This window comes from Siphateles boraxobius, unplaced genomic scaffold (assembly GCF_051911475.1).
Source record: "Siphateles boraxobius isolate OS27281-9 unplaced genomic scaffold, OSU_SipBor_1 24, whole genome shotgun sequence".
NCBI classification, from domain to species: domain Eukaryota; kingdom Metazoa; phylum Chordata; class Actinopteri; order Cypriniformes; family Leuciscidae; genus Siphateles; species Siphateles boraxobius.
The window spans coordinates 17,923,179-17,936,688 of NW_027508855.1; the positions used below are offsets into that span (position 1 = coordinate 17,923,179).

General features: G+C 37.9%; 1 protein-coding gene across 2 annotated transcripts in view; it reads left to right on the forward strand.

The window, feature by feature from the left end:
- The window catches only part of nipbla (NIPBL cohesin loading factor a), a 40,851-nt gene that overhangs the window by 13,692 nt on the left and 13,649 nt on the right, over nucleotides 1-13,510 (forward strand). For both annotated transcript variants that reach the window (XM_077241765.1, XM_077241766.1), the window contains exons 9-28: nucleotides 932-1,672; nucleotides 3,253-3,417; nucleotides 4,596-4,763; nucleotides 5,431-5,502; nucleotides 5,597-5,686; nucleotides 5,780-5,880; nucleotides 6,954-7,040; nucleotides 7,158-7,389; nucleotides 8,138-8,289; nucleotides 8,397-8,477; nucleotides 9,954-10,054; nucleotides 10,149-10,275; nucleotides 10,387-10,469; nucleotides 10,569-10,701; nucleotides 11,275-11,418; nucleotides 11,530-11,616; nucleotides 12,114-12,331; nucleotides 12,441-12,543; nucleotides 12,887-12,985; nucleotides 13,088-13,234. In XM_077241765.1, coding sequence (XP_077097880.1) covers nucleotides 932-1,672; nucleotides 3,253-3,417; nucleotides 4,596-4,763; nucleotides 5,431-5,502; nucleotides 5,597-5,686; nucleotides 5,780-5,880; nucleotides 6,954-7,040; nucleotides 7,158-7,389; nucleotides 8,138-8,289; nucleotides 8,397-8,477; nucleotides 9,954-10,054; nucleotides 10,149-10,275; nucleotides 10,387-10,469; nucleotides 10,569-10,701; nucleotides 11,275-11,418; nucleotides 11,530-11,616; nucleotides 12,114-12,331; nucleotides 12,441-12,543; nucleotides 12,887-12,985; nucleotides 13,088-13,234 — 3,131 coding nt within the window. The remainder of the gene's footprint in view (nucleotides 1-931; nucleotides 1,673-3,252; nucleotides 3,418-4,595; nucleotides 4,764-5,430; nucleotides 5,503-5,596; nucleotides 5,687-5,779; nucleotides 5,881-6,953; nucleotides 7,041-7,157; nucleotides 7,390-8,137; nucleotides 8,290-8,396; nucleotides 8,478-9,953; nucleotides 10,055-10,148; nucleotides 10,276-10,386; nucleotides 10,470-10,568; nucleotides 10,702-11,274; nucleotides 11,419-11,529; nucleotides 11,617-12,113; nucleotides 12,332-12,440; nucleotides 12,544-12,886; nucleotides 12,986-13,087; nucleotides 13,235-13,510) is intronic.

Genomic DNA, 13,510 nt, shown 5'->3' on the forward strand with positions numbered 1-13,510 from the left:
TGTTCCCGGGGGCGGGGTTAATGTAAATTTTAGGGGTTAGTGATGTCACTAACCCAGGAGGAATGTCGTTTTGTCTCTACCAGCCGTTTGTTGTAGTCCTTAAAAAAAATCATTAAAAGCAAATATCTTCCTTTGTTTTGAACTTTGAACGTTGTAACTTTGCAGATGTTGTTTATGCTCAAACCGCAACATTACACACTAACTAAAGTTAGAAAAGTGAAATCATAATCAACCACCACTGTAAATTTCTTTTTGGATTGACGTTTATAATGCTACTTATTTTTCATTCTTGTTCTGTTCTGAATACAGCTCAATTTAAAGGATTTGTTGTGGAGTGAGGTGAACTAAAATAGCCTTGCTATGTTTATATTATAATATTTGTAATCCTTTCGCTTTACATAATTTTTTTGTAATAATTCAATGTGACTTGTACGCTTCTTGTTTTTTTCTCCAAAACACTATTTTATATGGGTAGCTTATTTTTTTATGTTTTAAAATATCTTAAATTACTTTTTAAACCATTTAACTGATAGTTTAACTCCATTGATTCATAGTATTAATCGTCAAAATTCTTAATGTCGGTTAACCAGTTAATTATGAGCATCCTTAAATTGTCACTCTTGATCAATTTACTGTGACCTTGCGGAATAGAAGTATTCATTTATTTAAACAAACAACAACTTTGCAATGGTAGAGTAACTGCAAAGATGCACAAATACAAATTAGAAAGAAGAAATTGCATTCTGGAAAAATAAAAGGGCTTTGCTGTATTTTGACATAATTTTTTTCCTCCCCATATTTTCATAATAAAAATAACCATCACAGTAAAAATAATAGGAATTATTCTTGTTATTAAAGGAGAATTTGGGGGTAAACTATTACTGGGACACGTGAGATTCAATGTCCCGTACATGTCACTTTCTCTCTGTAGATAAGCCTTTGAAGAAGCGAGACTTTAAACAGGACTCCCACCCGCAGGAGCCTGGCGCAGCTGGAACAGCTGGTTCAGGCTCTGGGGCTCCAGGTGGGGGAGGAGGGGCTAACGCAGGGCACAGGCTGGCCCCTCAAGAGGCCAGTGCTGCGGGCACCAGTGCCAGCCGCCCGGGCCTGCAAGTGAGTTTGGAGCAAGCGGGAAGAGTGGAGGATGCGTGCATGGGCATGCCTATCCCTGCCAGCGAGGCTCAGCGCTGGCCTCAGGAGCCGCAGGAGGGCGTCACCCCGAAGCCCGTTAAACACAAGCACGACCACGCTCCAGAACACCGGCATCGGCATGATGACAAGCAGCCTGATACCCCACGGCAGAAACACAGACCTGAAGGTCGGCACGCTGACGTCAGCACACAGCGAGCCGCTCAGTCGGGGAGTAAACCGGTCGAACTTCCTCCATACATGCTGGGTGAAAACACCAGTTCGGGAGCGCTTAAGAACTTCACCATTCCCAAAATCAGAAAAGGGGGAGATCACGGAGGCGGAGATCTTCCAGAAGGCTGGAAGCAGCCGTGTGTGCGGCTGGAGAGACTAGAACCAGAGATGGACGTGAAGAAGAGCGTCAAGCCTGTGGTCGTTCTGCAGAAACTCTCCATAGATGAAGTGCAGAGGCTCATGAGAGAGAGAGACTCACGTGGCTCCAAGTCCGGCAAGAACAGACTCTCCTCTGGGAGATCTGGGAAAGGTAGGGGAACTCCTTTTTATATTTTCTCATTCCAGTTTGAATGACGGTTTCTCACTCTGAGAACATCATGATGGTTTTTCCTTTTGAATTGGACGAACAGCCAGGCAGGGAGATATATTACTTGGCTATTTGTGTGAGGTCGGTTATGCACAATGTTTCTTCGGTTTTCCAGCTAGTAAGAGCTGAACCATTACCGCTTTGTTGTTTTTTTAACACTTTGAAATGGCTCTTGTAAGTGGATGTCACCTAATAGTGTCTCATTTATATAGCCAGACTTTGTTGTGTGATGGGTTAGAAATACAGAATATATAAAGGAAAAACTGTAATTGTTGTTCTATTAAATAAATGGTTGTATTTAGTTATTTATGTAGATTTCTAAAAGTAATACTAAATAATTTGTAAAAGCTGATGGTTTTTGATTATTGAATTGCTATTGGTAAGATTATGATCAGTGTTATTTTATTGTTTTTTTAGTATTTTGAATTAGCTTTTATTTTTAGATTTTTAGATTTCACCTGATCCGAACATTTTAACTCAGGGAAAGTTTTCGGTTCAATTATCCAGTAAGTGAGTGCATTCAAACAATCAGTCCAAAACAGCACTAATGTAAAGAAAACCAGGCTTATTATATCAGAGATGGCAGAGAGAACAGTGACCCGTGGACATTTTTCAATGAATTGTTCCTCCAATGGCTGTTTAGCTTTAAAACACAAGCTCTGACATATTCTGTGATTGTCTCTGAAGAGCGCGAGGCATCACGCATCGCACTGTGTAAAATACAGACCGAACAGATCGTAAAAACATCCCACCGCTGTGTGGCCAGATCAGAGACAAACTATGTTTCTCTGCTGGATAAATCAAACAGCTTCTTGCTGGTAAAGTTTTGATGGATGAGATTTGTATTCAATGTAAAGACTATTGCAGTGTACAGTAAGAATGTGCGAGTCTGTTATTATTGATTTGCAAAACAAGCTATGTATTTGCACTCTAGATGCACTGATATCGCTTTTGTATTTATGCAGACACATTTCAGTTCATTCAGTACATTGTTGCCACAAACATTTTATCTGTTATGACTCGTGTATGTTGCTGTGTTTAGTAATTCTGAATGGATCCGTTGTGTGTACGGTAGTATAACACACAGTCAGGTCAAGGCAGTTGGTTTAGGTTTTATTTTTTTCCATCTCCATGTGGTTCTGCTCAGTATCACATCTTGCCATGTCTAAAATGTAAACAAGCACTTTGCTGTTGCACTGTACACATACTGTACACTGAATTCTGTAAAGTTTTGTCCTGTAATGTTTTTTTTCCCACGTGTTCTTTGGTGTGCATAAATCTAGGATTTAGATGAACTAATGTCATTTGGTGATTAGGTGTCCTTTTGGAGTCTCCAAGTTTCCTTTTTTAGAAAGACACAAATGTACCTTGTAAGCTTGTAGAAAATAGTTTTGTGAGAATTGTCCTTCAATCTGAGATACTTTGCTGGATAGAGCAAATGATGACAAAATAAACGTGTTAAACAAAATAAATGATGTATGCTTAATTTTAGTGTAAGTTGAATGTAAGTCTTTTGTGCACAGGTGGAATAGACCCTTCCGTGCTGAAGGATCTTCCTCCTGAGCTGCTGGCAGAGATCGAGTCCACCATGCCCCTGTGTGAGCGGGTGAAGATGAACAAGCGCAAACGCAGCACTGTAAACGAGAAGCCTAAATATGCGGAGGACAGCTCAGAAGACGAGGGTTTCGGTGAGTAGCACTGCTTTCTACCACATCAATGATCACTGTCAACTCCAGCACAAAGAGGAATACCAAGTCAAGATACAATGTTTCACAATACTAATTTAATGAGGTGCATCCTGAGATGCTTTTTGAACCATATTGATGGTTCACATGCATGCTGGACACTTGTTGACTGAATTTCCTTCACTATCTATCTCCAATTCAAAATAAGTGAATAACACATTATACAGAGCCTCTGAAAGGACATTATTAGTCTTGCTGCTGTAGTCTGTTACACACGGTTTTGGCCGTACACAGATTACATTACTTGGCGGTGCCGTGATGGACCTCACTGTCGTTTCGCATTTTTATAGAATTAAGAAGCATTTTGTTCAGTTATACAACGGACACTGAAAGTGTCTGTTTTATACAGCACGAGCTGCAGAGTCAGATTTCACTTATCACGTGAAGAGAGCAAGGAGAGATGCGCAACATATCCTGAGCATCATTTATAAATATCTTGAAAATATGTGGTCAGTACCGCCAATCCTTATACAAAGAGAACGTGTGATTGCGAATTAGAGAAAGCATTCAAAAGCGATTTCAATGTTCCTCATCTTAATAGCGGTTCTCTGATGCCAGCAAATAATAGAAAATATCATTAACTAAGAGAATGCAAAAGTTTTGTGCGTCTCATATTTTTTCAATCAGGGAAAAGGGAGCGACCTTTAACCCACAGAATTTTTTTTTACCCGTGGCAACAAATTTAAATTGCAATTTAAATTAACTGCATGCCCCTTTAGGGGCTCCGTATAATGCGTTATTCATGATCCTTTCCTATCTGAATAAAGTATTCGAACTTTGGGCACATCCCTATGTGATGATAATTTCACCTATTTGAGTAAACTGATGCCTCATTATTGCATTGCATTTTTTAAAATTTTAGTAGAATTTAATTATTTGTGAAATTTACCATCAATTTCGTAGTGAAATGTTTTTTAAAAACAGCAATTAACACAAATTTAAATTTTCGAAGTAGATGGACCTTTATATTATTTTCTTGTAAAAGGTACTCCAATATTTTTTGTTTTATTTACAACTTCAATCAATAATTTTTTACAGTGTGGATGGAAATTCATAATTCAAAATAATCAGTCAATTGTTCAGTCAAGTCAAAAAAATTCTGCCACTGTTTTCTGCCCCAGCATCTCGTAAACGTCAGAAGAAGGAGCGCGATAGAGCGTGGGAGTTTGAGGATCGAGACCGGAGGAGTTCAGGAGAACATCGAAGAGGAAATTTCGACGCACGCAGAGGCTCAGGCAGCCGATACGATGAATCTGATGAAGATTCTCCTCCTCCCAGCCTTAGCGATGGTTAGCAGAAAATAATCCAGTCTCCATTAGAATGTATTAATGCCTTTATCTGCACGTTAGTTGCATTATAAACACTACCATTCAAAAGTTTGAGGTTGGTAAGATTTAAAAAATATATTTTTTTGACAGAATTCTCTTATGCTCACCAAGACTGCATGTATTTGATCAAAAATGCAGTAAAAATAGCAATATTGTGAACATAATACAATTTCAAAATACTGTTTTCTATTTGAATATATTTTAAAATGTAATTTATTTCTGTGATCAAAGCTGATTTTTCAGCATCATTACTCCAGTCTTCAGTGTCACATGATCCTTGAGAAATCAGTCTAATATGCTGATTTGCGGCTCAACATTTGTTATTACCAATGTTGAAAACAGCTGTGCTGCTAAATATATTTGTGGAAACTGAAATACTTTATTTCAGAGTTCTTTGAACAAAGTAAAAAAAACAGGATTTATTTGAAATGAAACTCTTTTATAACATGGTATATATCTTTACTGCCACTTTTGATCAATTTACTGAAAAACAATTCAGTCTCCATTAGAATTTAATAATGAATTAAAAGCTCTGCTCCAAAAATGAGTGAAGCTACAGCGTCATCATATTTAAGATTTTGCTGAAATGGTCCACTAGTGGTTGATTTGTCTATTTGTATTCTTTCAGTTGCAAGACGTTTAAAGACAAAAGAGAAGCAGAAGAAGAGGAAAGCATATGAGCCTAAGCTAACACCTGAAGGTAAACCCTTTCACCCTTTCATTATTGCACTGAATTTTCCCTGTCAGAATGAAGCTCATTAAATCCCACTTGATTTTTTTCCATTCTCCACCAGAAATGATGGATTCGTCCACTTTTAAGAGGTTCTCGTTGAGTATTGACAACATCTTTGAGAATCTCGAGGATGTGGACTTTACTGCTCAGGGTAGGGTCAATATATCAGTGTTTTGTTGTTGTAGATTCTGAAACTTTCAGTTTTTGAGTAATGTAGTCTCTTCATGTGTTTGTGTGTTCTCAGATGATGATGAGATCCCTCAGGAGATGTTGTTGGGGAAACAGCAGCTAAATGAATTGGGCAGTGAATCTGCTAAGATAAAAGCCATGGGCATCACCTGCAGGGTAAGAGATACATCCTCTTTTATGCGGTGATGAAAAACCCATTAAATTTGACTCAAAGTTTTGTGGGGTTTAGGCTTGCCCATGTCTATGGGAAATCTGTATAGTAGTGCATCTATAAAGGCCATTTATATGATAGTGTACTAAAATTTTAAAAACATTTAGTTTACACTCTGTTTCTTGGGAAAATGGACCGAAAATATTGATGTCTTGTTTAAAGTGGAATAGTTTTGTAGAATGAGAATGTCCCTTCCCCAAACCAGACAAGCCTTTATAGGGTCTTTAAAGTTGTCTTATTCTGGATTATATTCAGTGGAGGTATCACTTTATAATAACTGCATCATATGAATCATTGGTTAAGCATTAGTAAATAATTCATCATTTATAAAGCATTAATAGTAATTAATAAGCAGTTTAAAATTAGCTATAAATGCATTATTCTTGATTTATAAGCATATTTATAATGTTTAATAATTGCATTTTCATACTTTATTAATGATCATTTTATCATTTCTAAATTATGTATTACATTATTTACAAACCAGTTATTTACGAGTTGTCAGTGGTTCATAAGATCATTTAGAAAGTGCAAGTAAATGATTAATACACTATTTAAATGTACATTTATACATATTATTTAGAAATATATTAATAGGTACTCAGTGGGTTAATAAATGCTTTATTAACATGTATTCCTACTGTAATTTTATGATTAATTCAGGTAGTTATAAAACATTTAGTAGTTGTCAGTTAACTATTTTTGTGAGCTCATCTAAAGTGAGGACAATTTATGCTTCAAAGCTTTTACAAAGGAGATTTTTTTTGTAAAAAAAAAAGAAAAGCCTTCTTTTACAAGGCTCAGATGTTTTCTAAACAAACACAACTGTATTTAATGACCATTTTCCATCTTATCTCTTAACCAAATCTTGTGAAGACTCAATAATGTGTAGAATATATTTATTTAGTACACAGAAACATGCTAAATGCTAAAAAAGCAAGACATTTCCTGTTGTTTGTAACATGTCAACTTTAGCTGTATACCTCATATTCTGTTGTATTTTTCCTCTAATGCCCAGATTCCTTCTGATAAACTGGTGAAACTGTTGAACCTCCTGGAGAAGAACATTCTGGATGGAGCCAGTCTTTCTACTCTCATGAACCTTGTAAACAGCACTTTGTTCCTTTATTCATATTTGTCTCTTGGGTGACACTTTCATACTTTAAATGATGCCTTTACTTTTAATCCACTGCTCACTCTTGTCTCCTCTGGTCTTCATCAGGATAATGAGGGAGAGGACGAGGAGCGGCTCTGGCGGGATCTCATTATGGAGCGTGTGACCAAATCAGCGGATGCGTGTCTGACAGCACTGAACATCATGACATCATCTCACATGCCCAAAGCCGTGTACATTGAGGATGTGATCGAGAGAGTTCTGCAGTACACTAAGTTCCACCTGCAGAACACTCTTTACCCGCAGTATGATCCAGTCTACAGAGTCAACCCTAAAGGAGGTGAGACACTTGAGGGCCTGTTCACACCGAGGCTGATGTCTAAAATGGTACAGAGTTACAATAATCAAACATTTTTTTGCTCTAAACCTATTCACTATTCGCCTGAATGAACTGTTTGAAAAATGTATTTAAAAAGTTACCAAAGTCCTTTTTAAGGGAAAGTCTGTTCACTCGGCAGCCATATTTGCAACACATTGGCATCCAAGACCTATGTACTTGATTGGGGGAATCCCGAAATCTCCAAAACCGCTTGCCGAAGTCAAAATTAAATAACATATTTCAAATCAGCAACAAAATCTGAACGGAACTGTCCCATAAATGTTTTTATTAATGCTCAAATGGCGTTAAAAAGTTTATTTTACAGGCTAGCCCAGCCAGTGCACATCATAAGCACACGTTTCAGAACAATGACTTTTTTCTATAGCAACCGGAGCTTTGGCAGCTTCGGGTCTTATTCCACCATATTGCGTATTGCACTTTCTCCTATTCATAAATATTATGAGTGCACTTTTTATTTACAAAAGTCTTTAGGGGTACCCTCCAAGTAAAATAAAAGACAGTATGTTGCATTTAATTGTTTGACACCTTAATTATAAAAAATAATCACAAATAAATTAAAAATGATCATCCAAGATATTTTCCATTGGTATTTACTGCTATTGTTGTAATAAATGAAATTAAATGTTTTTATTTGTAAATGAACTACTAAATAACATCTTCATGTGGTATGAACGATGTGTGGTTTCAGGTTCCTTGCTCAGCTCCAGAGCAAAGCGAGCCAAGTGTTCCACCGCCAAGCAGAGAGTCATTGTCATGCTCTATAACAAAGTGTGTGACGTGGTTAGCAACATCTCAGAGCTGCTGGAAATTCAGCTAATGACTGATACAACAATATTGCAGGTAGGAACTGATCGGTGCCGTGTACTTGTGTATACTCTCTAAATTCTTGCCATTTATTACATGTTGCATCACTCTATGATTTTGATAGTGTTTTTGTTCTTCTGCAGGTCTCTTCAATGGGCATCACTCCTTTCTTTGTGGAGAATGTCAGTGAGCTGCAGCTCTGTGCCATAAAGCTGGTGACGGCGGTATGTTTTCTTAGATTAGCAGTAAAACACTGCATTCGGTCTATCATGCATTAAATACGTTTCTCAACATTTAAGAAAATTGGGAATAAATATTGCTTACCAGCCATTAAACTACTTTGCATGATTTAATTAAAAAAATTAATTTTTTATTTCATTAGTATGATATCGAATTTGTTTAGCCCCCCCACCCCCCAAAATCACCCATTTTGATTTTCTTCCGTAAATGCTAATTTTGTATTAATGACAGTATTTTTTTTTTTCGACTAAAGAAAATGTCATACTATTATTTTTATGTCGTGATTTAAACAATTCCAGCTCAACCTATAGCAAGAGTTTGGGGCTTGGCTTACGTACGTTCACACCGCCGCCGGCGAGAGCCGCTCTCGCCGCCCTGCCAGCGACGCCGTGGAAAGATTCGTGAACGCTGTGATGCTCTGACGTAGATCGAACGCGTGGTCTTTTTTACAACTGTATTTAAAGGGGCCACAAAGCAAACAAGCATGTCGATCGTTATTTTTGCAGAAAATTGATCGATGGAAAAAACGTAACAATTATAGTGACATGTTTGCTAATGAAATAAACAAATTAAAAGCCATTGTGTGGTGTGGCTTTTGTGTTCATGGTTAAGTGCTATTATAATTTGCATTCCCGCTGAAAAACAAGCGTTCTAGCGCGAAAATATTGCCTATAAATACTAGTGTTGCGCGCCTTATCAAATTCAAATGATCAACCTCCTCAATTTTGCTTGGGAACTAATGTGGTCGGAACCAAAGTTTACAGGACTGCGTTCTCTGGACTCCTCTCAAACGGAGCACCTCTATATTCCGATTGGTTGCCGCCGGTTGCCGCCGAACCGCGTCATTCCTTATTACCATAAAGTTGACCTGACTTCAACTCTCCTCGCCGCTCTCACCGTCCAAGACACGCCGCGCCGCTCTCGCCGGAGCTCGCCGCCGGCTCTCATTGACAATGAATGACTTCCGGCCACTTTGACGCTCTCGCCGGCGGCGGTGTGAACGCACAGTTACTGTAGCAGGCGGAGCCAGAGGGTGTTTAGCCGTTGTGGGACCATGGCTGATGCGTTACATGGGATGGGTTTATAAGCGAGACGCTCGCGTTCGCTCTATACCGAGTGTTAGCCGAGTGGTAACACAGCTAAAATTATTCCTGATATGTTGTACCTTTTGTTGAAAGCAGCCTACTTTTACCTGTTGAGACATGCCTTCACAAGCAACCATTCAAGCTATGTTTGTGATGTTTGCAAGGTTGTTTGAACTTGTTTGTCTAGGTGACACTAGTGTCACAGAAACTACATACTTTACCTTCAACAACTGTTTTATTTACTCGTTCAAGGACAGTATGTTTGCATTGTCAATTGATTCCTACTTTGTTCACACTTCTCAGGTTTTTTTGTATATTCTTCTCAAATCCTGACACTAATGGAGGCATTCTGTTGTTTCTCTCTCTGTGGCTCAGGTCTTCTCTCGTTACGAGAAGCACAGACAGTTAATTTTAGAGGAGATCTTTACCTCTTTGGCCAGACTGCCCACCAGCAAACGCAGTCTCAGGAACTTCAGGTACTGATATGACGCCTTCTATTCATTGCAGCTCTCCCTAAACTGATCTGTGATAAACAAGCATTTCTTGCATGTCGATTCTGTCTGTGTTTAGGTTGAACAGTAGTGATGCAGAGGGTGAGCCCATATACATTCAGATGGTTAGTGCTCTGGTCCTGCAACTAATCCAGTGCGTGGTCCATCTGCCCTGTGACAAAGACTCTGAAGACGATCACAGGAAGGTACCAGTTACTCATTCAACACCTCTTAAACTAGTCTTGCATTTTTACTAACACCATAAACTCTGGTGTAGATTACAGGCTGTTAACAATATGGATTAATCCATTTTTCAGGTTGACGATGATGTGTTTATCACCAACTCGTATGAAACAGCCAGACGGACGGCTCAGAACTTCCTCACTGTATTCCTCAAGAAGTCAGAACATCCTTTCCATTATCTTTTTTTACTTTGTGATATGAGTGTATGTGGTTCTTGCAGTACTCAATATTTATATCTGTTGTAACTACATCTCAGGTGCGGCAGTAAACAGGGTGAGGAAGACTACAGGCCGCTGTTTGAGAACTTTGTGCAGGACCTGCTGTCTACTGTCAACAAACCCGAGTGGCCCGCCTCTGAATTACTGCTGAGCCTTCTGGGTAGATTACTGGTAAGAACAGATCATAGCCAATCACTTTGTCTGCAACGGAGCTCTAACTTCCCCATCCGTGCTAAACATGAAATTAATGAATATTTATGAACCCTAAGGACTTTATGATGGAGCTTTGCGTGATTTGTGAGATTGTCATACCAATTATAGTTGCATAAGTAAAATAAAATAATAATTACAAAATGTATAATTTAAAAATATATTTTATACAATAATAATAATGGTATGTTACAATTTAATATTATGTTTTATATTTTTAAAATATTATAAATATTATAAAATTATTTATTAAAATAAATAATATATATTTAACTTCCCCATCTTTGCTAAACATGAAACTGCATGCATATTTATGAACTTGTAGGAGTTTATAATGGAGCTTTGGATGATTTGTGAGATTTATGACATACCAAATAGTTCAAATAAATAGTTGCAAAATAAATTTAATTTTATTTGTTTGTAGCATTTGTTTGACAAACATAATTTGAGTAATGTAAGAAAATACCACAACAGTGCATTCAGTGAAACATATTCTTTTTCAGTGAACCTTGACCCTTCATAATCTGTCCCTAGGTGCACCAATTCAGTAATAAGCAGACAGAGATGGCACTGAGGGTGGCATCACTGGATTATCTGGGTACCGTAGCAGCCAGATTGAGGAAAGATTCAGTCACCAGCAGGATGGACCAAAAAGCCATCGACTGCATCGTCAGAGAGGTATACACACCTTACTTCAAAATACACATGCTGGTGCTTGTAAACTACATCTTATAAACATTCTACTTTACACTGTTTTTTTTATTAAATGGTCCTTGTATGTGTCTTTAGGGCACAGAAGGAGACGAGACTCAGCGGCTGCAGAAAGCTCTGCTGGGTTATATGAATGAGAATGCAGAAACAGACCCTGCCCTCACTGTGAGTTCAACTAAGATGTTTTTCATGCCCAGTCATTTGTGTAGAGTTGTGTTCAGCCGATATGAGTTTTTCTATGGTCAGGTGTCAACATCTAGCAAGGTTGCCTGTGGTTAATGTAACACCTAGAAATAACAGTACTAGTCAAAAATTTAGAAATGCATGACTCTTAAAAAAAAAATGTTTTATAGTGTAGCTTCTGCTTATATGTTTATAAGTACAATTTGGTAGATGTAAGAGCATTTTTGCTAAGTATAAGAGAATTAATTTGTTTGGTTTCATATATAATTATTGTGAATTATTATTATTATTATTATTAGTTGTAATAAAAGAGACATGCACAAAATTAACATTTTACTGATAGCATCTATCACAATCTATCTAGTGAATAGTTTGTATAGTAAATGATTTACTGTTTGGTACATGCGTTTTCTATGCTTTTTTTTTCTCTACCCATAATCCTCCATGTCAACATTCCTTAATCTGTATTTGTATTGTAGTTTGCACGCAAATTTTACATCGCTCAGTGGTTCAGAGACTGCACTACAGAGGCTGAGAAGGCCATGAGGAGTCAGAATCAAAAGGAGGATGACTCGGAGGGGACGCATCACGCCAAAGAGCTCCAGGCTACCGGAGACATCATGCAGCGTGCCGAAACCCGCAAGAAATTCCTTCACTCTGTCGTTAAATCAACTCCCAATCAATTTACTACTCTCAGGTATTACCATACATGAATTTGTGCTTAAATTATGTTGCCCATCCTGTCTTGATCAAGACTGTAATATGGATTGGATTGTGGTATTAATGAAAAATAAAACTTCTGACAGGATGAATTCAGACAACGTGGACTATGAGGACTCCTGCCTTATCGTACGCTATCTGGCCTCCACCAGACCCTTCTCTCAGAGCTTTGACATCTACCTGACACAGGTGAGAAGATGGGTCTAATATGTAGGCATAATCCGTTTCCAACTGGCGTTAATGTGCCTCTTGTGATAAAGAGCAAAAGATTCAAAATAACAAGTATTAAAGTAATAAAGTATTTTTAAGTTACTTTGTGTGTGTGAAACAACTTTTAACCCAATCTATTTAATCTCTTTGAAAGAGGGATAAACATCTTTGAGTGGTTACTTATTTGCTAAAAGATTTATACTTCCCAGCACTATTGTGTGTGTGTGTGTGTGTGTGTGTGTGTGTGTGGGGAGCAGTTTAAATGCATGTAAATGGTTATGCATAGAGTGCATTTTCATTTTTGTAATGTCTTTATTTCTAGATTCTGAGAGTTTTAGGGGAGAGTGCCATAGCCGTCAGGACCAAAGCCATGAAGTGTCTCTCTGAGGTGGTGGCAGTTGACCCCAGTATACTGGCCAGGGTAAGGAATGCAACTCAATTAAAACTGGCAACACAAAACTATTGGTAATTCTGTCAGAGTTGAATGTTCATATCTTTTATTTGGTATGTGTGTCTTGTGTAGTCTGATATGCAGCGTGGTGTTCATGGGCGGTTGATGGATAACTCCACCAGTGTGAGGGAAGCAGCCGTCGAGCTGCTCGGACGGTTTGTGTTGAGTCGACCTCAGCTGACAGAGCAGTACTACGACATGCTCATCGAGAGGATATTGGTATGATTTTAAGACACTACCTGTCTGATAGTTAAAGCAGCACAATGTAAAGGTTTGGACCTCTTTCCATATAAAACAATATATGTATATGTTTGTGTATACACAATATATAATGGTAATGGCATTTTGAATGGTAATCGGTTAATACTTTTATTTAGCAAGGATGCATTAAATTGATCAAAAGTGACCATAAAGACATTTATAATGTTGCTGAAGATTTCTGTTGCAAATATATACTGTTCTTTTGAACTTTCTATTTATCAAAGAATCAATATT